The sequence below is a fragment of the Diabrotica undecimpunctata genome, chromosome 9 (assembly GCF_040954645.1).
Source record: "Diabrotica undecimpunctata isolate CICGRU chromosome 9, icDiaUnde3, whole genome shotgun sequence".
Taxonomy (NCBI): Eukaryota; Metazoa; Arthropoda; class Insecta; order Coleoptera; family Chrysomelidae; genus Diabrotica; species Diabrotica undecimpunctata.
The window spans coordinates 18,874,874-18,902,561 of NC_092811.1; the positions used below are offsets into that span (position 1 = coordinate 18,874,874).

The following is a 27,688-nucleotide window of genomic DNA, read 5'->3' on the forward strand; positions in this document are numbered from 1 at the left end:
TGGTTCCCACCTCTATTTTTAAAACTCACTTATATAAACTAATATTTTTATCAGATCAAGTTTTTATAATTACATGAATTTCCTGTGTTTAGATTAAGAATTAATTAGCTGAAGGTGACTTATAATAATTATGTTGTTATTTTTATTTTTGATTTTTGCTATCGATATATGTCACCCTACCCACCACAGGAACAACATTGTATTTAAAATTTGCTAGGCTCACAGAGATTAAAGATATAAATTATTTATATATACACTGTCGAGCATCAAATTAGGGTCAGTCCGTAAATGTCCTAAATCTAGCCTAGGAACAACGTATTATTACGATAAATAAAATCTCACAAAATGGGAGAGAAAGATACTCATCTGGGCTAAAAACCCGGATGACTATAGAAAAATGGTAAAGTTAAGTTGATCAAAGACTATGACAAAACTGTAAAAATACCTTACCTAGTAAAAATACTATTCGCCTTTCCTCCAGAAGAGGATATAAAACCAAGGCTTGTATTGAGGGGCTCACCCTCAAATACAAAGGCAAAGGATATCTTCGACCATATGCTAGACAAACGAGACAGAACTGATACCTGAATTAAATATGATACCACGAAAAAGGGACAGAAGGCCTCTCCCCATGTTTGTGTTAACACTGAAGAAGGAGGAAGTGGTAAAAGCAATGCGGATTACGAATCTGATGCACTTGAGGATCGTAATCGAAGAGTTGCAAAAGGCAACTGGGCCTACACAGTGCTTCAATTACCAGAGCTTCCACCACGCGCAAAACGCGTGTTTTTAAAGCGGCAAATGCGAAGAAAACCACCTGAGCAAAAAAGTGCAAAATGGCTCCAGAACAAAAGGCAAAATAAGTTAATTGCTAGGGCCAACACTACGCTAATTTCCGAAAATGCCCTAAATGTCCTAACTGAAAAAGACACTTAGATGCAACAAGCCCTACCAAGGACGACACAACAACAGGCAACCGGACCATCATACGCACAAGTTATAAGAATCAACCAATAGGGGGAGAATAATACAATCTTGATCTCCAACAAAGAGCAGGATGGATTAGAGTACTCATTAAACAACTGATTACTAGAATAGTATCCAAGGCGATTGCAGACATAAAGTTAGCGCTGCACTAAGGCACGCTAACAGGGAAAACTAAGCTTACGAAAATCTTTAACCTAAAGTTTCCTGGCTACGACATCTATACGAACGACAACACAGGAAGATCAGGGAAGATCATGTAAAGCACAGATATTCTAGTAAGAAAAGGGATTACACATACCAGAATCCTAACGCCACAGCTAAATACTAAAAAAGAATCCCCTAATAGATGACGATCTGAACGCACTTCTAAACATAGCTGACATTAAATAATTATAGGAGACGTAAATGCAAGATCTCCAAATTGAAATGATAGAGCTACGAACAAAAACAACATCAACTCAACCTCTCAGGGAGTAAGGTTCCCATTTTCGAGCTGGAAAATTGTACGTTTACTTAAATAATGTAATCATTTATCATCGGCCTATTGTGTTAATAATTATGTTCATTACTCAGACTATATAATTTAAGGGTCATCTGACCTCATTTTGTGACTAGTTTCAACTACTTGATAGACGTCTTTCACTGATGATCATCTGGTACGGGTAGCATCAAGAAAGAAAGAAGAGAAAATAGTGGAACAATTATATTAGCAGAATAAAAGAAAGAAAAATTGTCAGAACGGCTTGAGATAAATTGTCAACAAGTATAGGCCGACACCGAAAAAAATGGAGCGATAATTTTGAACATTGATGCAGGTAGATGAAAATATGTAATTCTTCTAAAATAAAGAAGGAAGAAGAACAAAAAGCAATTACAATGTAATTTTTTACATTCTGCTGACGTTCTTAATCGTAGATCAACGATTTGAAGTCTATAGCGACTAATGCTGTTTCCAAAATAGCTAAAAAATAGTTGTTCAAAATTTTCTAACAGTGTAATCATTTAGTGTTAGGATCTTCCAAAATGTTCAGAAAAGTTTACGTTGCACGTTCAAAAAGAGTTTAAGTTTCAGTATAATTTCAGGTGTACTTAATAAATACACTAATACCTTTACTTTACTTATTCCCAGATACACGTATTTATTGGTATCTCGAGAACATGAAGAAACTTTCTCTTCCGGGGTTTACGCGCTCTCTTTCTATGTACTGTATCTTCATTTTATTAAATGTACTGAAAAGTACACGGAAAAACTAAATAATATAGTTTTTATCAACGTTATTTACATAAATATAAAATTTTTTATCTATGTTCAAGTAGATAAAAAATTTGTCAGTAAAATTATTATATTAGGAATGTAGATTAAAGAAAAAATTTATTATTTAAAAGTTCTGAGAACCTGACAACTAATATAATATGTAATTATTTTAGCATTAATTATTTAAAATAAAGTAAACAAGATAAGTACTAGACAACTAATTTTTATTTTTAAAAATTATAAACATGGTTATATTGATTTAAATGTCATACTAAAACACAGCACACTTCTCCATGCGGGCATTCCTTTCTACCAATGTTTAAGTTGGTTGGACATTGTTTTTCTGGTCTACAGATTTCAGCGCAACTCAGTTTTTCCGTTGCTGGATCTACAATAAAAAAACTTATTAGTAATAAAATCAAAATGTTTTATCATAATTCTGTGAGCAAGAAAACGCGAAATTAGTTTGTTTAAAATGTTCAAAATGTAAAAAACAACCACAACTTAGCTCAGATATGCTTAATTTATATAAAAAACGCAATTAATATAAAGAAATAGTGTACATTTCACTGGACAAGTTATGAAGGATAAGAGTAAGATTGGAAACAGATTATAGCGAGGTAGAAATCCAAAACGGTTTTTGCAAGGGAGGGTCTATAGATATATATATATATATATATATATATATATATATATATATATATATATATATATATATATATATATATTGTTGTACTTTTGAATGACCATAAGCAATAAAAAACCGATATACAAATTTTATTACTTAAATAAAAATTAAAATTATTGATATTTCATAAAGACACGGGCATATAAATTTTCAAACATCCTGTATAAGACAAAATATGTATTTTAAGTTGTTCGAAGAATTGTTCATTAGGCCTCAGAGACAAGACTTTCAAATATTATCGATAAGAAATTTAAATAAGTCGGTTATTGTGGAATGGTTTTACCCGGAATAAAAGTGTATATAGAAAGTGTTGAACAATAGACCGGGATTTGCGGTGGTTTTCTCCCCGAAAGATTATATCGGTAAAAGTTTATTAACAAAAGACATTGAATTGAGAAACAGGTATCGTTTGTAGCTATTAGTAAGAAATATTTGTAAAGCAGATAGATTTAGTTAGAATAATTAAAGAAGGTTGTTTTCTGGAATTACCCGAATGACGTTTTATAGAGAGAGTTGGGTGGTAACGATATACGTCACAAGAGGTGGATGATTTTTATTGGTCAAATTTTGAATGCAAGGAGGTTGGTTTTGGCTATGAGATAGGAGAGAGAAAAAAAGGTTAGTTAGTCAGTTTTCGTCGTCCAAGAAGGAAGGAGCTTTGTGATTTGTGTTTGTTTGAAGTCCCGAAGACGTAATTTACCGGGTGTGTTTATTTGCGGTGTAAAAGCTGACCAGTGTGAGGAACGGGGTACAGAGAGATAGAAAACCAAAGGGCATAAGAATATTAATAGCAGACGAAGCCGGAAACATTTGGAGATACAAGGACAGATAGGAGAAAGGTGTACGTCATCTGGACCACAATAGGAGCAGAAGCAGAGAAAGGATTTTTTTGTTGTGGCGTGGCCATAGAATTGCAACGGCAGAGAAGGAAAGGTCAGTCAATTTTCATTAGAGCCGGAGTGTGATTTTTATTTATTAATTAAATAAATTGAATAAATAATAGAGACAGTTAATTTTGCGATCACTTAAAAAAAAAGGAATTATAAAAAGAGCTTAGTTATAACACATATTAAAAATCAATGTAAAATAACATTTGGGTCCATGATAGAAAACAACTTCTCATATATTTAAAGTTAGTATATTGCAAATATTACAGGATTGATTGTTATATAAAATTTCATTAAAATAAAGGACATCTCACATATAGTTCAGTTGAAATTCTATGTATTTTATTCAGGTCATATTACCTATCCCGATTAGGACGCCAATTGGAAAATATTTTGAATCCACGATCAAAGGTAAATCGTACAATTTAAATAGCCTGAGATTGTAATTAATTAATGCTGATTTATTGTGATTAATTGGAGAATAGTTCATTTAATAAATATAGACAGGATTTTTCCTAAGTAAGCAATATAATACAATTTAAATAGCATAACAAAAATGGCCCCCAACGTGTAAAGCTTTGAAAAATATTTCTAGTTGGCAAATTTGAAAGGATAGGAGTAGACGAGCAGATATTTGAAAGTTTATATGCCGGGGATAAAGTGAAATATTATGTAAAAATTGAGGACATAAAGATTATATATTTTTTTTAAGATACAATTTACCATAATTGATTTATTCGTGATATTGACAATTTATAGGTTACCATAATTGATTTATTTGTGTGATATTTAAATTTGATAATTTTACCATACTTGAATTATTTGATTGATTTTGACATTTGATATTTTACCATTTGATTTATTTGTGGGATATTGAAATTTGATACTCGTACTCAAGAGTTATTACATTTGAACAGGAAAAGTCCCGTTTGTTGCAACAGACCAGTAGAATTTTATATTTGGCGGGGATATTATTGCACAAATTTCAAAGTTTCATATTTGGCGGGGATAAATAATCTAACGAACATGTCGACCACAAGGAGTCAAAGCAAAACGCAAGAAAGGAAAGAGGATAAGATAGAAGAGGAAACAATTATTGATGAAGGATCGGATAATGAAGGAAATGCTACAATAATGGAGGAAAGAAAAGAAACAGGGATGTTAGAAAAATTATTAGCTATGATGCAAATACAGACACAACAAATACAAGAATCGTCACAAAAAATGGATAAAAATCAACTGGAAACAAAACACATAATGGATGAATCACAACAAAGAACGGAACAAAAATTGGACAATTTGGAAGAAAACCAAAGAAAAATGGAACAAAAAATGGAAACGCGTATGGACAAATATGAAAACGAAATAAAAGTCTGTTTAGAAAGAAGTAGGGAAGAAACAGAGAGGAAACTAGAATTGCAGAGAGAAGAAATCGAAACTAAAATGAAGGATATTCAGAGTATGCAAGAAAGGGAATTAGAACAGATAGAAGTAAAATTTGAAAATGCGCTACAAGAAGACCGGAAAGAAACGGAAAGGAGATTTAAACAAATTGCAGAGATGGAGATAAGAGAAGTAGAAAGAAAGGAAGTCATCGTATATAGCACAGAAGACGTAAAAGTACGATTTGGCGGGGATATAAGGAAAATACACCCAGTGCCTTTTATAAATAACCTAAAGGAAAAAGTCAAATACATAGGACCGTTTGCAACAGCAAAGGAAACCATCAGAAACCATCTCAAAGAAGAGGCAAATCTTTGGTTTGTCAGCAAGGAAGAAGAATTGGACAATTGGCAAGATTTTGAGAGAAGATTCTTAAATTATTTCTGGGGAAAAATACAGCAACTACAAGTAAATAAAGAGTTACAAAATGGAAAATACCATGAGAGGATGGGCGTATCAGAAAAGATGTACGCATTACAACTCTATAATAATGCAAAACATTTGCAATATAATTATTCATCAGAACAATTGGTAGAGTTGATATCGCGACATTTTGAAGATACCTTGGAAGACCACATAAATCTCCAAAATTACAAGGACATTGACAGCTTATGTCAATTTTTGCAAATGAGAGAATCACGTAGGCATGAAAGAAGAGAAAGAAGACCGCAAGAAAATTATAGACAAAGAGAAAACCAAGAATATAGAGATAGAGGTCAAAATTTTAGAAGAGATTATACAAGACGAGAATTCATACCTAGACGGGGATATGAAAATAGACCGAACGGAAGAGAGAATTATGAACCCAGAACCCAGAGATGGAATGAAAACAGGGATCGGGAAAATCAGAGTAGAAATAACCGCCCATACCAAGGAAACAGATACAATAACCCACGGAATGAACAGGAATCTCGCGGTAATCGATACGGGAATGATAGACCAAAAGAGAACAGAAGAGAAATAAATAATATGCAAAGAGAAGAAAATGAATATGAGAGAGAAGATGACGGGAGAGAAAACACAGAAGAACAATAGGCGTGTTTTCAAGAAGGCGCTCACTAAAAACGAAAAAACAAACAGGAATTTTTTGTCACCCCAAGGAATTTATTAAACTGGCAGGAAACAATGAAAAGAGAAATGGAGTTAATTTAAAATTTGTGGATGGATTTATAAATGAGAAACCAATTAAAATTATGATAGACACAGGCTCTGAAATAACACTGGTCAACAGAAAATTAATCGAAGAAGTAAATTTAACAAGTCTAATTTATAAAATACCTAGGGTGAATTTAGTGGGCGCAAATAAACGGACATTGGCAACAATAAATGAAGGTATACGAGTAATGGTACGATTGAAAAAAAATATGTATGCACTTCAATGTGTAATAATGCCGAATATGTCACATGACATGATTGTAGGCGTTGACGAATTAACGAAAAAACATGTAGTGATCGACTTCAAAACCAATACGATGAAAATAACCAAGGAAAAAGAAGAAGAACAGGATAAGGAACAAGAGAAACAAATTACGGACGAATCAGAGAAAGAACAAACGGTGGAAATGAACCTGGCGACGAAGAAAGGAAAAGGAAGAAAGAGGGGAAAAGGTCTGAAAAAGATCAAAGAAAAAAAACCTGGGATTCCTCAAAAGATGAGACGAGCTCAGGAGAAGAAGATGGAAAAATTTTGACAAGAAATGAAAGCAAAACTTGGGATTCCTCAAAAGAAGAGACGAGCCCAACAAAAAAAAAAACAAAGGAAAATGAAGAGGACACAATGGAGACAGTGGTGTTTGAAGAAGACACGGAGTACACGGTGAATATGTGCGAAAAATTTGATGGGAGAGACAAAAAATTGATATGTGGAGAAGGCAAAGAAAATGATTTGCGTATAATTTTAAGAGACTATGAAACGCTGATAAATGAGGAAAACCGAGTGGCCACAAAATACGAGCACTCATTTGAGGTGAAAAACTTGGGAAATTTTCGATCAAAGACTTATCCAATTCCTTATAAGTATCGGCAAGAAGTAAAGCAAGAAATCAAAAAAATGTTGGAAGATCAAATCATTGAGAGATGTGACTCACCCTATATTAACCCAATTGTGATAGTGAAGAAGAGCAGTGGAGAGTTAAGACTCTGTTTAGATGCCCGAAATATCAACCAACACACAGTATCACAATATGAATCACCGTTAAATATCGAAGCCATTTTTGGAAGGATCACGGGATCACATATTTTCTCAAAAATTGATCTAAAGCATAGTTTTTGGTTAATAACTTTGGCTGAAAAGTGTAGAAACTACACTGCCTTTTCAATTGATGGTATAGTATACCGATTTAAGGTAGTTCCGTTTGGATTACAAAGCGCCTGTGCAGCACTTGTACGAGCTTTGCATACCATTTTGAATCACCATGAAGAGTTCATCGTCCATTACATCGACGATTTATTAATTTTTTCACAAGATATGCAGAGTCATGTGGAACATATCAAAATAATTTTGAAAGAATTGGACACAGCGGGATTAAAACTAAACATTGAAAAATGTCAATTTTTTCAAAAGGAAGTGATTTATTTGGGTTTCAAACTTGACACCGAAACTGTAAGTCTAGCCGAGGACAGAGTAAAGCTCATCGACGAATACCCAAGACCAACAAATCTAAAAACATTGCGAGGGTTTCTCGGTACGATAAATTATTTCAAGAAATTAATTCCCGATTTAAGCCAAAAAGAAATTCCTTTAATAAAATTGTTAAAGAAAGGGACAAAATGGAATTGGAAAGAAGAACAGGAGGAAGCTTTCAAAATATTGAAACAAGAATTTGCTAAAGGAACAAAAATATATCACCCTATTTACAATTTGCCGTTTATACTCCGTACGGATGCGTCGATACAGAAATTTGCAGGAGTGTTGTCGCAAATACAAAACGGCCAAGAGGTTCCGATATGTTTTATATCTCGAGTGACTAAAACACATGAGAGAAAATACAGTGTCACCGAGTTGGAATTCGCCAGTGTACTATTTTGCGTAAACAAATTAAGGTTTTACTTATTGGGAGCTAAATTCACCATCGAAACGGATCATGCAGCATTGATACACATCATGAAGAATCGATTGGTAAATAACAGAATACACAGAGGCATTCTGCTCTTACAAGAGTATGATTTCCAATTTCGATACATCAAAGGGAAAGACAACATAATAGCTGACGCTTTAACACGGGACGAAGATACAGGAAAAAAGGAGACAATTACATTACATGTGGGATTGAATATACTGGCACAAGACGAAGGGATATTTTCGTTAAATGAGATAAGGACCGACCAGGAAGGCCTAGAAGAAAGAGAAAAGAGAAGAGCAGAGCTAGAAAACGAGATATTTTTTAAGAGAATAGACGGAAAGGAATTATATTTAGTGACACCGACATTGGCAGAAAGAATCATCAAGAAACTACACGAGGAAAATGGACATATTGGCAGTAGAAAGGTATGGCTTGTATTTAGGGAAAACTACATCAGTCGACAAGATTACCGCATTGCAAAAGAGATCACACAGAAATGCGAAGTATGCCAGAAATACAAGAGCAGGAATTTTAAAAACGAAAATATTGCAAAGAGCATTGTATCCCGGAACAACCTGGACATTATAGCCATCGACATGTTAAGCGATCTAATTGTGACCACGCAAAGGAACAAGCATATTCTGGTGATGGTGGATGTGTTCTCAAAATACGTAAAATTATATAGTTGCCGCACCACAAAAGGGGAAGAAATATTGAGAAAAATAGACAATTTCATCGCTACGGTAGGAACCTCAAGAAAAATTTTACTAGACAATGCAACGTACTTCCGAAATGATCGTTTCAAGGGACAGCTTAGAGAACGGGGAATCGAGACGAACTTTGTAAGCATCAGGCATCCCCAAAGTAATCCTTCTGAGCGATTTATACAAGAGGTAACGAAATTTCTTCGCATTGCAACGGATGGTCAACATCGGCGATGGGACAGAAAATTGGGAGAAATAGAGATGTACCTAAATTCCATGCCAAGTACAGTAACGAAAGAAACACCAGAATACATCATGAAAGGCGTCATGCCGATAAGACCGTGGGAAGATCCAGAACAAAGAGAGTATCGACAGGTTATAGAAACCGTTCAGAGGAGATTAAGAAGAAGCAATGAGAAATACATCCAGAGACAGGGTCATAATAGGAAACGAAGACCAGTAACTTTCCAAAAGGGTGACAAAGTAATGGTAAGAGCATTAAGAGTGTCAAATCTTCAGACCGGTATTTGCGCAAAATTGATGCCTGTTTTCGAAGGGCCATACATAGTAAACAACGAAGATGGAGTAAACAGCTATGAGTTGAAACATATGGATTCTGAAAAGATCAGAGGTATTTATAATATCCATGATGTATATAAATATCACGAATGAAGATTTAAATTTGTATAAAGTAGATAGTAGGATAGGATAATACGTAGCATAAGTACAGCTAGCATACAGGAAGTGCGTTTTAGTTTGCCTCGAGAAAATTTAGTTGCATAGATTGATAAATTTTATCGATTACAAAGGCGGGGATTTGTTGTACTTTTGAATGACCATAAGCAATAAAAAACCGATATACAAATTTTATTACTTAAATAAAAATTAAAATTATTGATATTTCATAAAGACACGGGCATATAAATTTTCAAACATCCTGTATAAGACAAAATATGTATTTTAAGTTGTTCGAAGAATTGTTCATTAGGCCTCAGAGACAAGACTTTCAAATATTATCGATAAGAAATTTAAATAAGTCGGTTATTGTGGAATGGTTTTACCCGGAATAAAAGTGTATATAGAAAGTGTTGAACAATAGACCGGGATTTGCGGTGGTTTTCTCCCCGAAAGATTATATCGGTAAAAGTTTATTAACAAAAGACATTGAATTGAGAAACAGGTATCGTTTGTAGCTATTAGTAAGAAATATTTGTAAAGCAGATAGATTTAGTTAGAATAATTAAAGAAGGTTGTTTTCTGGAATTACCCGAATGACGTTTTATAGAGAGAGTTGGGTGGTAACGATATACGTCACAAGAGGTGGATGATTTTTATTGGTCAAATTTTGAATGCAAGGAGGTTGGTTTTGGCTATGAGATAGGAGAGAGAAAAAAAGGTTAGTTAGTCAGTTTTCGTCGTCCAAGAAGGAAGGAGCTTTGTGATTTGTGTTTGTTTGAAGTCCCGAAGACGTAATTTACCGGGTGTGTTTATTTGCGGTGTAAAAGCTGACCAGTGTGAGGAACGGGGTACAGAGAGATAGAAAACCAAAGGGCATAAGAATATTAATAGCAGACGAAGCCGGAAACATTTGGAGATACAAGGACAGATAGGAGAAAGGTGTACGTCATCTGGACCACAATAGGAGCAGAAGCAGAGAAAGGATTTTTTTGTTGTGGCGTGGCCATAGAATTGCAACGGCAGAGAAGGAAAGGTCAGTCAATTTTCATTAGAGCCGGAGTGTGATTTTCATTTATTAATTAAATAAATTGAATAAATAATAGAGACAGTTAATTTTGCGATCACTTAAAAAAAAAAGGAATTATAAAAAGAGCTTAGTTATAACACATATTAAAAATCAATGTAAAATAACATTTGGGTCCATGATAGAAAACAACTTCTCATATATTTAAAGTTAGTATATTGCAAATATTACAGGATTGATTGTTATATAAAATTTCATTAAAATAAAGGACATCTCACATATAGTTCAGTTGAAATTCTATGTATTTTATTCAGGTCATATTACCTATCCCGATTAGGACGCCAATTGGAAAATATTTTGAATCCACGATCAAAGGTAAATCGTACAATTTAAATAGCCTGAGATTGTAATTAATTAATGCTGATTTATTGTGATTAATTGGAGAATAGTTCATTTAATAAATATAGACAGGATTTTTCCTAAGTAAGCAATATAATACAATTTAAATAGCATAACAATATATATATATATATATATATATATATATATATATATATATATATATATATATATATATCTAAGGTACACTCGAAGAGTGGTGGGTTTTTCGGTCAAAGTGGAGAAATAAAAGACAAAGAAGGTGGCTACTTCATCTATTTATTGAAGACGTTTCGCTTTCTGCTCAGAAAGCATCATCAGTTCATCTAAAAAGAACAATATGAAACCAAACATCCATAGAGAAGTTACGACAAAAGTGTGTTACCTTACAAAGACATGTAGTAGTCAATGATGTTAAAAATATGAAAAATCTTACGAAACTGGACATTCAGAGTTAACGTTGTATAAAACAATCAATTGAAACTAGGTATAGTTTGCAATTTAACAAAATTAGCACAGCAAAAGAACATGTGATAAACATACATGTATATAAAAAAGTTATTATAAAAACTTAAGTAAAAAAACATTAAGGTTTATTTTAAAGTGTAAAGAACTAGAAAGATCATAAGAATGCACTTCCAACAAATTTATTTAATAAATTAGATTTTAATTTTAACTTTAGGTAACATTAAAAGTTATTTAAGATTAATAGTAATAAGATAAAATGAAGTTACCAGTCTTTAGCTTACTGAGTCTCGCCGGTAAATGAATTTACAGGTTTAACACCCACGCAAACAACGTGAATAGAAGTGGCCTTGAGGTCAAAATGACATAAACAGCAAGGCAACCTACCAACCTCTATATAATAGGGCGGTATATTCAAAAAATGTGATAAATTTAGTTAACAGCTTGTCGTTAAAAAACCAAACAATGAAAGGAAAAGGTGGTTAAGATCACCATTTACCCTACAGTGATTGATCTGTCCACAAAGAACAAAGCATGCGAAGTCAATCCAAAATATCATATATTATATATTATGACGTCACTAGTTAGCCAGCTGACAGGTGAAGATTAATACAACTTCCACAGTCCAAAGGTTCAAACATGTAGGACCGTAATGAAAAAGATTCTATGAATCAATTTCAGTTTAAATTTTATCAAACAAGTTCATCAAAAAGAACAATTACTTAATTATGTAAAAGTGATATTGACAAATAATTAATAAAATGTAAGTTGATAAATCTTAGTTAAGGAAGGAATAATTTATTTTATTTTATTTTTATTTAAATTTATTATATGAAAATGTAATAAAGAAACCCCAATGTGGGACAAAATTTAAGTAAAACAACATATCAAGGCTAATTCTGTAAAATTAATGCATGATAAATTTGACTCAAATTACTAATGTCGGTTCTCTTATTAAGGGTATTAGGATGTTTTAATATTGAACACATTTCTAAAAACTGTCTTTTAACGAGATTGCGTTCAGTGCCAAGAATTTTAACTTCATTAAAGTTTACTTCGTGCTTGGTGTTAATAGCATGTTGGGCAAGAGCACAAGTATGCTTAGATAAATTAATATCACTGCGGTGTGTCGTAAGACGCCCTCTCAGTGATCTCCCTGTCTGACCGATGTAACATGAGTCACACTCAGCACAAGGTATATGATATATTACATTAACTTGTTCCAGAAGGGACAGAGGTGTTTTAGTTTTAGAAAACAAATTCCTGACAGTCTTAGCATTCTTAATAGCAATTTTAACCGGTACGTTGTTATGCTTATACAGTTTAACGAGTTTCTCAGTAACTTGAGGAAAATAAGGTAAAGATGAGTAATGGGTAGTTGGATTCCCAAGTACAGTATTAGGCAGAACAGTGTTATTAATTGAATTATTTGATATTATTCTGAGTTGGTCACCATTGGGTATGTCATTTAAAGAAGAACCATAGCTTTGAACGTAAAGATATTTATTAATAAGGGAGGATGTATAGGAATTCTCAATCAGAATATTTTTAAGTAATTGAAAGGATTCTCTTCGATTAATCGGATGTATCAGTCTATTTAGCCTGCAGCTTAAAGTTTTAATAAGGTTTAATTTATATTTAAAGGGATGACAAGAGTGGTAGTTGAGAAACCTATTAGAAGCCATTGGTTTCCTGTACCAACTTGTAGTAAGGGTGTTATCTCCCATTCTAATGACACGCATGTCTAAGAAGGAAATACTATTTGTGTTAGAGTCCCCAAGTTCAACAGTGAACTGTAAATGAGGATCAAACTCATTGAATAAAGACAAGGTGGCCTGAATCTTGTCTGGAGGTAAGGCTAGTAATAAGTCATCAACATACCGTTCAATAAAAGGGATTTGGAAATCTAAAAGACCCAGACGGTCAGATACTAGATCATCCAGTACATAATTAACCAGGATGGGAGAGATTGAGGAACCCATAGGTGTCCCAAAAATTTGAAGGTAATATTTGTCGTTGAAGACCAAAAAATTAGTGTCAAATATTAATTGTAAAAGTTCTGCAAATACATCCCAGGATACAGGACAGTTAGGTTGGATGGAGTTCCAGTGATTTCTTAAGGAGGTAATAACACTAGAAAGAGGTAAATTAGTGAAAAGAGATACCACATCAAAACTCACTAAAATGTAGTCTTGTGGAAGTTCAAAATTATTAATAAATTCACTAAAATGAAAAGAATCAACAATATTAAAGTTATTATTATAATTATAAGATTTAGATAAGATGTCAGTTAAAAATTTAGCAATATTAGTGTTTGGTGAATTAATGGAGGAAACAATTGGCCTCATGCTCAATGTGGGCTTATGTATTTTAGGTAGACAATAAAATCTGGGAGCATATCCATCATAATTATGTAAAAATTTTGCAAGTGGTTGATCTATGATCTTAATATTTTTTAAGTGTGTAATGAATTTATTTATTTTATTTGTAAATTTAGAGCAAGGGTTGGTAGAGAGAGGTTGATAGTATCTATCATCATCTAACAACGATTGGCTGAGGTTAAGATATTGATCTCTATCCATGAGGACAGTGGCATTCCCTTTATCACTTGTAAGAATGAGAAGATTAGGGTGAGTTTTTAAAAACGATACCGTCTCCCTGTAAATCTTATCTAACACCGATATGGGTTGTCTAGGGCGATTAGAATAGTTCAACAGAATATTATTGGAAGAAGACCTAAGAGATAAAAGGTCAGAATTATCAGCATGTGACAAAATATTTTCCACATCTGCTAAAATTCTACTAACAGAGTAATCTCTGAAAGTTGGCTGTAAGCCAAATTTGGGGCCCAAGGATAACAACTTGAGAATGTCCTGAGGAACCTCAGTACTAGATAGATTTTTAATCCACTTGGGATTAAATGGAATTTTTTTAAACTGGGGAGTGTCTAAGTTATTAAGCTTCTTACGAAGGTGTGCCATGGATTTATGATATACAAAATTAAATTTCTTATGTAAAGATGACTCAAAAGTGTCCAACAAATTGTCAGGAAGGTGATTATCAAGAAAAGAAGTGACATTATTGATTTGAGAAATAATAAATTTAATATCAGTGTGAACCTTAGAAATATGGAAATTAAGTAATCGTGCCCTCACCTGTCTGTTTAATGCTTGGCTTCTGCGGTAAAGGGTGTCATTGGTGGAACCTGATGTTGATGCGCAAGAATTATATGAGAAGCCATAGAAATTGAAAAAAGGCCAAATTGTGTCAATAGAAGAGATAACAACATACGGTTACCTTCGACATAGAGACCTCTCATAAAGAAAATATCGTCCGCTTTACCTGCCAATCCAAATCCTACTGTCAGAAATCACGCGCCAATCCTCACGCTAACTCTCACGCCAATCTCTACCCAAAACACATCACCATCGACGGTATAAATGAACCGTCCTCTGTTCCCAGTAGCATTATTGCATTGGATAGTCATCAATGTAGTAGTGTCTGAAAGTTGGTGGGACTGAGACCTCGTACATCCTGAAGGAGACATAAAAGTTCGGCGCAATGATTATGGACGCGGTTCAACCCGGAAGATTGTTGAGTTTAATATTAATTCTTATAATAGTATTAATCTTATCTCTAGGTACCTAACAGTTGAGAAGAGAAGAGAAGGACGTCAAAGGTATACCGCCCATGAAGATCATCCGAAGTAAATGGAACAGAACAACTTGGAACAAAATGTAACGGGATCTTGCAGCATTCACAAGAAATAATATGATGAAAACTGTCATCATTGCAAGTGGTAGTCTTTTTGAAGACGAATGACATTCTATGCTTTTTCTGACGGATATTCTTATGTTAAAGTTGATATTATGTATTTAAATAAATTATCTTAAAATAAAGGAACAATCGTCCCAGGAACGCAACTCAGCAATATTGGAAATATCATTTTAAAGTCCTCTGCTTTAAAATGTATAATACATATCTGAAGTTATTAGAAGAATTTTTCACAGAATAACAAATAACAAAATTTGTTTAATGTTTTGTATTTTGAAAACGATTTCTGAAGTGGAAATCGAAATGTGGAAAATAATCTTATTTTAAACTTAAATTGAAGCTTATTCCCAACAAAAATAGTAGTTGCACTAAGATGTCAGAAGAAAATAGCTTCAGCACATTCTTAAATAAAGAAAATATTAGTAAATACTTAAATGGATTTTTCACTGGAAGAAAACTTTTATTCACTTAACTTTATAAACGAAAAAGTATTAAAAGCCTATTAAATAGAGTGAACAAGGACATGAAACGAAGTATTTAGCGATAAAAAATAAGTGGTTGATAAAAGAAGAATTAGTAATAATGACGACGAAAGAAATATCTTTTTTATTTTCCTACTTACATCCTTCACAACAAAGGGCACCTTGGGATTTCTGCTGAGGACATAAGTTGCGGAACTCTCCTTCTATTAAGTGCGGACATTCATGTTCGAATACACAATAACCGTTTTTGATTACACATGAATGTTCATATTTGAAATGTGACACATCGCCTAGAAAATAATATTTAGTAGTAAGATTTGTAGTATTGGCTCAATAAATTAGCTACTGTATTTTTTTATTGTGTTATCATTATTGATCAATGCGTTAATTAGTTAATTATTGTTGTATAAGTTTCTCTTTCTTTGTTTAGTTGCACTTGTAAAAATTGAGTGTTTTGTTAGTAAGATATTTCATTTGCTTAACATTTAAGTTTGGCCGTTTTTTTATTTTATAACTACTGCTGTATCGATCTAAGTTTGTGAATCATTTGATAAGCATGCTGAACACTGCGCGTCCCAATAGCTAATAGGTAACATGCTATCGGATTACAGAAATATAGGACAGATATGAATAAACTATAACTAGATAAACACTTGTGGATTATGTAAAAACATAAAGTGGAAACTGTAACTACATCAATAACTATAGATTTCGTGATTGAATATGACATACACTTACATACAAATATCCAAACATAAAATACACACACATCTCTACAATTCTCAATTGACAGATCACCAGTTAGCTGCACCATAACTAACTCATCATCCAAGATTTAGGCTACAACTGCTGTGCTGCCCAATCTTAAGGTATAACACTATTATGCCCAGTCAACAAATAGCAAAAAGAGAAAAGTGCTACCAAAGCTATGCCTCTGACAAGATTTCGTTTCAACTGGTGGAATTGAAATGAAAAGGAGACAAAAGGACTATCGCTAAATAGGCCTAAATAACCACAATCAGATGACTTAAGGAATGGTTAAAGATGTTTAAAAACTAACAAATTAAATAAAGAAAGATAGTAGCAATCGACCATATTTTTTGAGAATCATATTTATCATCATTTTTTGAGGATCATTTTAAAAATTGTATTGGGAATTATTTTGTGGACCATAGTATGTACCAAATTATTTGATTCTTCGTTGAGATATAGATTGTAGTATCCAAAATTAGTTGGAGCCTTCGTTAGCTGTAGCCGATTTGTATGCCATATAAACTACTTGTCTCCTCTACAGGGATCTTCAGAGGAATCGTGAGCGTTTTTGAAATTTAAATAAGGTATATCTTCAGATTAATGACGTTTAATATTGACCCAGAGGTTGATTGTTATAGAGATTCTCAGGTTAGTGGCAATTTTATATTGACCCAGAGATTGAGAGTTACGAGAAATAAACTTAATTATTTTTTTATGTTCCGAAAGACAATTTAATAATTTTGACTATCAATTTGAATAAAGTTGTCCCAGGAACGCAATTCAAAAATATCGAAAATATATTTTAAATTCATATACTTTGAAATGTATTGTATATGTCTGAATTATTATGAATAAGGCAGATAATATTAAATCAGAAGCATTTTTTTAATACCAAGCATTAAAAACAAAATTTGATGAGTTTGTATTTTGGAAAGATTTCCGAAATGGAAATTGAAACAATAATATGAATTTCCAATAAAAATAGTAAACCAAATGATGTTTTGTATTGGTATATATACAAAAACATTTTAGTATTGGTTATTTGGAATATCCCATAATGTTTATGTATGCTTATTTAAATCTTAGAAAATAGAAATAGATCTTAAAAAGGCGAAGACCGATAAACTTACATAAATTGGAATTTCCACAAATAACACGTTTCGTCATAGATAACGAATAAATAGTTCTGGTTAATTCTGATATTAAAAATATTTATAAAATCATCCAATTATTGTTACATTTATAAAATATAATTATCCTGTGTGTAAATTGAGATTTTGCCTTTTTTTGTAAAATCTACGTATTTGTGCACTTTTTTGAAATGTATATTACTACCCATGATATTATTCATATTGCAGACAAAAGAAATAAGTAATCTGTTCCCTTTGGTAAATGATTTTATAAATTTTATGAGCAGAATGGTGCAGAAATATAGAGAAATACTTTTCGGTGTCTTTTTGCCACCTAAACCAGCCATTACAATTACAATATTAAAATTACAAGGTAGGGAACATATCCGAAAAGAGTTCTTGTTTACTTTAAACGCCGCAATAAAATAAAATTAGTAATTTCAGAAATTGATGACAATATGTCCGAAGCCATCCGAGAAGCAAGGAAAAATATTAAAAAATTTAAAATAAAAACAAGGGCAACTTGCATATATCAATAATAAATATAAATTTTACTAAGCCAATATTTTTTAGTTAATTGCCAGTGAAAATGTCCATTTTTCAAAATAAAAACCACGTTGTCAGATAAAAAAAAATATTCTAAGCAAAAATTTTATGTATACAAAAAACAAAAATAAATGGTGTGTAGATCCAGTAGAGTCAGAGCTGTAGCTCTCGTAAAGTAGGTTCTTATATATCAAATTCAAAATCGAATATTTTAACATGTATTAACCAAGAAATTAACCACATTTTAAGTGTTTAAAAAAAAGTTTTATTTTTGTTTTTTTTTTTTAATTTAGCATCAAAACTAGGCCAGTTAAGCTCAAAATAAGGTTGGTCGCTTTTTATGGTAAAAACGTCATAAAAATCACCCTCTAATCATCACCCCAAATTACCGTCGTAACTCGTCACCCCTTCACAATTTACTTTGTTTATGTATTGTTTATATGATCTGTAAGTTTTTTTTTTGGTTTACATGTCTCTCTCGACAGCATAGGTCACTGACACAGGTACAATTTTATTACATTACATTACAAGAATATACAGTAACATTCTTTTTCTTCCTATGCCGTCCCCATTATCGGAAGTTGGCGACCACATTTCAAAAAGTTTCTCTGTCTTTTGCAACGTGGAATAATTCGTCTACAGTCATGTTTGTCCAGTCTCGAATATTTCGCAGCCATGACTTCCTCTTTCTACCTTTTCCCTTTTTGCCATCGACTCTACCCTGCATGATGACCTGCAGAAGACTATATTTATTATTCCTCAGTATGTGTCCAAGGTATGCAGTCTTGCGTACTTTTATTCTTCTCAACAATTTGTTGTCTCGACCCATCCTTCTCAGCACTTCCTCATTGGTGACCCTGGCAGTCCATGGAATTCTCAACATTCTACGGTATATCCAAAGTTCAAAGGCTTCAAGCTTCTTAACTATTTGCGCTTTTAATGTCCATGTTTCTATCCCGTACAATAGTTGCGACCAGACGTAACATTCAACAAACCTTGGTCTCAGCGCAGTATTCAGATTTTTGTCACAGAACAATTGCTTGAATTTTAAGAACGCTGCCCTTGCCATTTCTATTCGTACCCTGATCTCTTGGTCTGGATCTAATTCTGTGTTGATGTAAGCTCCCAGATATTTATATTTTGTCACTCTCTCTATTTGCTGTCCACCAAGAGTTATTTGCTTATTATTTATTGGACTCTTTGATACTATCATAAATTTGGTCTTATCTGTGTTGATGTCATGTCCCATTTGAATGCATTCACTATTTATTGCATCTAGTAAACTTTGTAGTTCTTCTATACTCTCAGACATAAATACTGTGTTATCTGCAAATCTCATGGTGTTTATGATTTCTCCACCAATTCTTTTCTCCACAGTTACATTAACTACATTAAATATTGGTACAATTACTAATTATCAAATTCTAAACTACGTTTCTGCTTCTAAATTTCCTGGTAAAGCCTAGTTTCATAGAGGAAATTAATGAGGTTTTGGAATTGATCTGGCGAACTGAGAATATTTTGTAGGTTTCGACTCAAAAGTTTAATTTTTCTGTTATTGTTGCAATAGGGACAGCCTACGAGAATATGTTTAACATTATAGTATATTACAACAGTGTGTACATGTAGATGGATCTTAGGAAGTCATTTAATGATTATGAATTAGTCTTGTATAGCCGATATAGCCTATAGTTAGGCACTAAAGAGTCTGTACATATTGTTACTTTTTTATATTCTGGTGATAGTAAGTTTGTAGCTTTTAGAATAGAGAATAATTCAGCAGTATGTGTGCAGCAGAAGAACGGGAGATTACAAGATATGACTAAATCTGTGTTTAAAGTTACAGCACATCTACAGCTATAGGACTCTTAGAAGCATCTGTGTATAGAATTAGGCCAAATCTGTTGTTAGCAATTAATTTTTTAATATTTACCTAAGAAATTGTGGATTTGTCTAATGCTTATCATAATCAGTTTACAAGAGATTAAAATCTGCTTCCAATTTATTGCAGGGAGGTTAATGTGATAGTAATATTGGAGTTGTGGCTGAAAGATCGATATTATTCGAATGTGGTGAGATATACTGCGGCATAGATTGAAGTTTAATAGTAAAATGAGAGTCTAAAAGGTCATTACTTAGTAATTTATAGGCTGGAGTTTTGGTATTTGCCGAGATTTGAGAAGAATATTTTAAAAGGAGTTGCCGGTGACGTAGCCAGAGGGAAAGTTCAATAGCTTCTCTGTATAAACTCTCTTGGGGTCTCGATCTGAAGACCCCAAGGTAGATTTTAAGTGCAGTGTTGTGTACAGAACTAAGAAGTTTTAAATCTGATGGGCTACCTGACATATAAATGAAACTATAGCAGTCTATTTTAGAACAAATAAGACATCTGAAGTAAGGAGTCTTCGTCTGCAACCCAATGATGATTGGACAAAGATTTTAATATGTTAAGATTTACTTAGTATGTTAAGAAGGTACTTAGTTTTAAGATCTTTTAAATGACATTTCCAAGCAAGTTTACTGTCGAATGGGAGTCCTAAAATCCGTATACTCTTTAATGCTGGTAGACAAGTACTATTTACAGTAATTTTAGGATTTATAGTACTGGCTGTCCTGCAAGAAAACTTAATGGTTTTTTGTCTTCTCAACAGAAAGGTTCAGAAAAGTCCACTTGATCTGTATGTTTAACCGGTTGAAAGTGCTTAGTTTTAAATAAATATGGTTGTAAAGTAAATGAAATTTTTTATAAAATTTTAAAACAAATGCCTTTTTTTCAAAATAACTTAAAAAGTATTAGTGATACGAAAAATCTTGGGAGTAAAAAATATAGCCTTTGCTTTTCTGAACGGTTTTTTTTTGTTTTTCTTATAACAAAAATTTGATAAGATATTGCTGTTCAAAGTATGCATCCACTCGTGATAAGTGACTCGTTCAAGTCATTTCAACTACCTATTTAAAAATAAGGAAAAAAGTAATTTAAATGATCTTATTGTCCTTAAAATGATCTATTGCCCTTTTATTTACCGATTTATGAATAAAAAACCAATCACATATTATTTTAAGAGATATTAAAACGCACATACTGGAGCATTACAAGATACACATAATGTGCTATTAAGGCGCAAACATACTTTCACCCATTCTTACAAACTAAATAAGGGTTATTTTTAAATTTGAAATAAAATAAATTCATAACATTTTGATTAAATAAATTGTTGCATTTAAAGTTTTAATAAAAACAAAATACGAAAAATACATGAATTTCTTTGCAAGGGATGGTTTTTATAATATAAAAATTATTTGGTAAAAAACTAAAAGAGTAAAGAAATCTAAATTAATGTCATTGTATAATTAAATGATTCTAAATTGCTTGAATTGCTATGATTCTAATAGCGATCGTTTTTACCCCTAGCAAATTAAAAGCAACCAAAGGCACAATTCTAATTTTGAAGAGGAAGGTAAGTTAATTAATATTTAAATGGGAATAAGCCACAATTAAAGGTTAAAATACGTTTATTGACGTTTCAATTTCCACTTCGGAAATCGTTCTTTCTTCGAAAACGATTTCCGAAGTGGAAATTGAAACGTCAATAAACGTATTTTAACCTTTAATTGTGGCTTATTTCCATTTAAATATTAATTAATTTAAAATGCCACAAGAAAATAGCTTCAGAACAATAGGAAGGTAAGTATATTCTAAACCCAAATTTCCATGTAAATCAATGGAGACAAAGTATTCACTGACATTGTTTTAATTATATCTAATCTAGGTGAGATTTAGAGGTTAAACTATGATAAAATCTTAAATGATGTTGTTTAATATTTATTAACATTCATTTACTTCATTAAAATATGAATTGTAATGAATTACCCCTTTTAATTTACAATTATATGATTTTTTTAATAGGGGTAGCTTTCACTCCTGGAAAATAAAAGGCAACTAACGACACCAACAAGTCCAAAAGTAAAGTAAAGGCCAAGTAAAACTTTAGTCAAAATTTCTATTCAATTCGATGTTGACACGAAAAATTACAAGGTATTGCCATATTTAGCCTTCATTTACTGGACTATAAATCCAAGCTCTGATTACAAGTTATGTAGACGATACAGTCCGATTATTTAATAAAAATAAAGCAGGGTAGGGCAAAATCTAAACCGGCATTTATCATATATTTTTGATAGAGGGTATCTGTGCTTAAAAAATAAATACAACGTCCTCCGGTGTTATGTATTTTTGGTTATTTTTTGGAAAATGGAAGGTTAAAGTCCTTCTGAAACATCAATGGAGAAACTAAGGCATTTTATGTATGGTACTTAATAAAGATTTTTGTGCTAAAACAAATCCTGATCAATTGCTATGAATACAACATTTCAGCACAAGTAATTTACAAAGCCGCCTATGATACAATAGACAGAAACCAATTAATAGAAACACTAAAGGAATTCCAAGTGCCAGAAAAAATAGTAAGATTGGTAAAAATGACAATTAGACAAATTAACGGTACAGTTTCAGAAGAATTCGGAGTGAAAAAAGGTGTTCGCCAAGGTGACCCGTTGTCTACATTGCTATTCAATATAGTTCTAGAAAAAATTGTAAGGGTTAGTGGGATAAATAGGTCCAGCTTTATTTTATACAAAGATCGCCGATGTTTAGTATATATACGTTGATGATGTGCTTCTCATTGTAAGAAATGGAAAAGAACTGGTAAATATAGCAAAAAGACTGACTCGAGAAAGCTCTAAAATGGGACTAAAAGTTAATATGAACAAATCCAAGTACATGGCAATCCGAGCAAAAAAGGAGTAAACACCAGGGGTTCTTTTAAATTGAAAGAATTCGAGAAGGTGGATAAATATATTTACTTAGGTACTCTTATTGATCAGACATGTAAGGAAGAAACTGAAATATGAATTAACACCAGGGGCTCCTTTAAATTGGAGGTCGAGGATCGGTCAGTTGTAGAATTTGAGAAGGTAGATAAATATATGTACTTAGGTACTCTTATTAATCAGACATGTAAGGAAGAAACTGAAATCAACCTAATACTGACCAGAAGCAACATATGTGCTTGAGCCACGAGCAAACTAATTAAAGCCAAAGATATTTCTCGTAATACAAAAGTAAGAGATACAAAACTATAATTAGACCCATAATGCTATACGCTGTCGAGACATGTACTAAACAAAACCATACAGAACAGATTGGAAAAATGGCAAAGAAAGATGCTTCGCCGAATGTTTGGTGGAAAGCAGTAGAGGGAGAATGGAGAAGACGAATTAATGCAAAGTGTACCAATTGTATGCTAACTCTACAGTAACAAAAGTGGTGAAAAAACGTAGATAAGAACGGCTTGGACACCTAGAAAGAATGGTAATAGGTTAGTCAAGAATTTTGTACCTGAGGGCAAAAAAAGATAGGAACACCAAGAAAGAAATGGTGAGATGTAGTGATGGAAGATGTCAGTAAGATGGGAATCAGAAATTGGAAGCTGATACCTAAGAGCAGAAAACGACCGAAATTATCCATCCAACAGCAATTGGCCCAAAAAGGCGTGTTAACGCTATACATACATACATACTACAGGCGCATATCACTTACGTCAAAATCTTTAGAAGAATGGGAAAATAATGCGAGATTTTGACTACTGATAGCATACGCAAGGTGGATATCACCAATAAATTACTAATCCTCAGAATAGAAGCTATACAAAACATACACTAACAAACCACCCATTATAACCAAATAAAAACTGTATATCGTCATATCCCGGCGAAAAGTCACTAACTGACATTTTGTGAAAAAACTCATTAACTTCGCCGATCACATGAAATTCATCATATCTTTCTATTATAAAAGTCACTACTTGCTAAATGTGGTTCTAAATGGCTATTTTTGTGTGTTAAAAAATCACTAACCCGTTAATACAGAAAATATTAAGCAGCCAAAAATACCTAAGTGACTTAGTAACTTTTAGATACGAACAAATTGTAGAGATATGCGTTAAAACTCATTAATGTCACTTAGTGACTTTTTCCAGAATAATAAATCACTGCTGTGTTTGATTTTACACTTCTATTTCTTATTTATTGATATGCAGTTAGTGAGTGAACACATATTATTTCGCTAAAAAAATATTCCTTGGTGACGTTTCTTGTTAGATATTGTTATACCAACTGATTGTTGAAGTTTAATAGTTAAAAATATGAGTTCTCGATCTTGAAAACTGGTAGAACTTGCCTTAAATAAATTGCCTTTGGTAAATTTGAACTTCATATTATAGCCCAGTAAATGACCGTTTTGGAGTGTGTGCTGTTGGTTGCTTTTACTTGGAAGGTAAAAGTCACCCCTTCTCGGGGGTGAAAAATATACGTTTAAAATAATCGTGGATAAATTGACTAATTCTAAGTAACTTTTGCTCTATAGAGTTTTTTACTGTCAATCATTTTTCGAGTTATTTGTAAGTGAAAATGTTTATTTTTCAACAAAAAAAAAACTGGTTTTCAGGCAGTTTTTCGCAAGTAAATAAAAAAGTAAGCATATTATCGAAAAAAATATTCTTAGCAAAAATATAGCTGATTATTCCACGGTATCGCCGTATTTCATGTTCATCTACTGGTTATTAATGTTTTCACTGACTTAGGTGAAATCAATTATTTGAAATATCATTTCTGCTGTTAATTTAGTTTCAAAAACAATAAGTAATAAATACTTATTTGTAGGATGAATTAGAAGACGACTCCGTTAAAGATAAAGACTGGGTTCAAACTGATATCTCAGAAAGTAGTAATGACTCTATGCAGTATGAAGAATTAACTAATATAAAAGAAACAAGCGACATAAATAATTTTGTTGGGAATAATGATGAGAATACACCTCTAAAGAAAGTTTCTTCTCGATGTAGAAAATCTGATCCCTCTAAATGGTCAAAAAATATTGAGAAGAAAAATAAGTTTAACTGTTTGCCCTATAAAACAAAAAAAGGTATAAAGCCAGCAAAGATTCCACAACCAGCAAACTGTCATTCTTGTAAATTTAAATGTGGTCAAATTTTTTCGGAAGTGGATAGGATCAGCATTTGTAAAAAGTACTGGTCTCTTTCTAATTATAAACGACAGAAAGATTTCATTTTAAAAATGGTTCAAACAAAAAAACCGGCGAGACCTTTGGCAAATGTTTCAATTTATAAAAAGAGAAAGTGCAGCAGAGCATACTTTCTTGTGAGCAATGACAAGAAATATCGAGTATGTCAGAATTTCTTTAAAAAAACTCTTAATATTAGTAACGGTCCTATTAATAAAGCCTTTAAGGGTTCTAACGATGGTGTTTTTACGGCAGAAGATAGACGAGGTAAAAAATCTCCTCATAATAAAATTAAACCAGAAGATGTGGCTATTGTGAAATAACACATCGAGATGTTTCCTAAAATAGAGTCTCATTATTGTAGGAAAAATACTCACAGATGTTACTTAGATGAAAAATTGTCTATTAGAAAAATGTTTTCCTTGTATACCGTCCATTGTAACGAGAATAATCGAGTTCCGGTGAGTCATTTAAAGTACAGAAAAAATTTTTGCGAGTGTTACAATTTATCATTTTTTGTGCCAAAAAAGGATCAATGCACCCTCTGTAATAAATTTAGGGATGCAAAACGAATTACAATTGCTAAAGAAGAAGATAAGATCAGATCTGAAAATGACCCCATATTTATGTCTGCAACGCTTGACTTACAGAGTGTTCTCCAAATACCGTCTGGTAAAGAGTCTCTGTTATATTACTGTCGTAAACTTTGCCTTTATAATTTCACTGTTTACGAGTCACGGTTTCCAAATGAAGCATATTGCATGCTGTGGTCTGAGGTGAATGGTAGAAGAGGCAGCAGTGAAATTGGTACAGCTTTAATGCAGTGGATTAATGGACTTCCAAAGAGATTTCAGTGTTTTCAGACACTTGTGGGTATCAAAATCTCAATCGGCACATCTCTGCGCTTCTGCTCTATTTGACCCAAACTACTCCTATTGAAATCATAGAGCAGAAATACCTAGAATCCGGACATTCTTTCATGGAAGTTGACAGCATGCATAGTGCCATTGAAAGGGAAAAAAGGCATGTGTCTGTTAATTCTGTTATGGAGTGGATAAACATAATGAAAAGAGCCAGATCAAACAGAAACCGAAGCTCTGAGAATCCATACCATGTCAAACAGCTGCATTTTTCCGATATGTTGGATATTAAAGATCTCTCAAAACGCACAATTAAAAATCGTCTGAAAGATGAGAATGGTAACACGGTCAGATGGCTTGAAATCAAATCTTTACGATATGAAAAATCAAATCCAGACATAATAAAATTTCGGTACAGTTACACAGAGCCCTATATTGAACTGAATGTACGCGGAACAGGTCGGAAAAATGGTGCGAATGAAATAAAAAGAGCTTATAATCAACTACTGCCTATTAGTAACAAAAAAAAGGTGGATTTAATGAAATTATGTAAAAAAGAAATTATACCAGAGGAACTGCATGGATGGTATGCATCTCTACCAACAGCCAATAATATACCAGATACAATAACCGAACCAGCCGTTGAGGATGACGAAGAAGAGGAACTTTTTTAATATTCTTTTTTATTATAACTTATAATTATAATATTAATTATATTATACGTAATAAATAATTATTACTAAAACTCATTATTGTTGTTTATGCAAAAAATCACTAACTGATACTATTGCACAAAATACATAGTAAAGTATCTTCAAAGTATTAGTAACTTCAGATTAATAAATCTAAAAGCAGTAAATGCACCTTAAAAAAGTTTGTTATAGAAAATTTTAAAAACCTGATGTATAGTGAAGATTTTATCTTTAATTTCAAATATCTCCATAACATCAAAATGTTAGTTAGTGACTTTTCGCTGGGATATGACGATATATTATATTTACCTGAGTTCACTCCGATCACCAATCCAACGCAGAGCAAAGCTAAAACAAAAGCAACCTTCATCTTATTTCTTTAACACTATCTTGTATAGGACGTAAAAATGCAATGAGTACTTGTAATACCGTTTTCGTACTTATACCGAGTTGCCGGAATAGGTATTATCTGATTAAACGTTAATTATAGTATATTTAAAGAATAAGCTGGAGTAAATTCTCAGAATACTCATCTTCGAACCTCGAAATACATAGGCGTGCACATCTTCTAACTAAAACGTAATCTTGAAAGAAAAGTTTGCGTTAAATTTATTTGGATATTTAGAACAAAGAAATTAATCCAATCCAATACGGGTTTAAAATAAAAAGATACACATAAAAAGAATAAAAATTCTATTATTTGTGAAACATACAGTTAATATAAAATATATATAAAATATATATAATATATAAAATACAATAAATTATACTGAAACGTAAAATACGTACACAAAAACTG

The 27,688-nt window shown here is 32.4% G+C and overlaps 1 protein-coding gene across 2 annotated transcripts; it reads right to left on the bottom strand.

Moving 5' to 3' along the window:
• Positions 1-2,449: 2,449 nt before the first annotated feature.
• LOC140450408 (U-scoloptoxin(19)-Sm1a-like) lies at positions 2,450-27,376 on the bottom strand. 2 transcript variants are annotated; one of them, XM_072544026.1, is made up of 3 exons: positions 27,199-27,376; positions 15,968-16,117; positions 2,450-2,630 (listed from the first exon to the last, which is right to left on the bottom strand). In XM_072544026.1, exons 1-3 carry the CDS (start codon positions 27,257-27,259, stop codon positions 2,509-2,511), a joined length of 333 nt encoding a protein of 110 aa, XP_072400127.1. In that variant the 5' UTR covers positions 27,260-27,376; the 3' UTR covers positions 2,450-2,508. The 2 variants fall into 2 exon arrangements, 1 of the variants encoding a protein (XP_072400127.1); XR_011952019.1 differs by lacking the exon at positions 15,968-16,117.
• Positions 27,377-27,688: the final 312 nt, after the last annotated feature.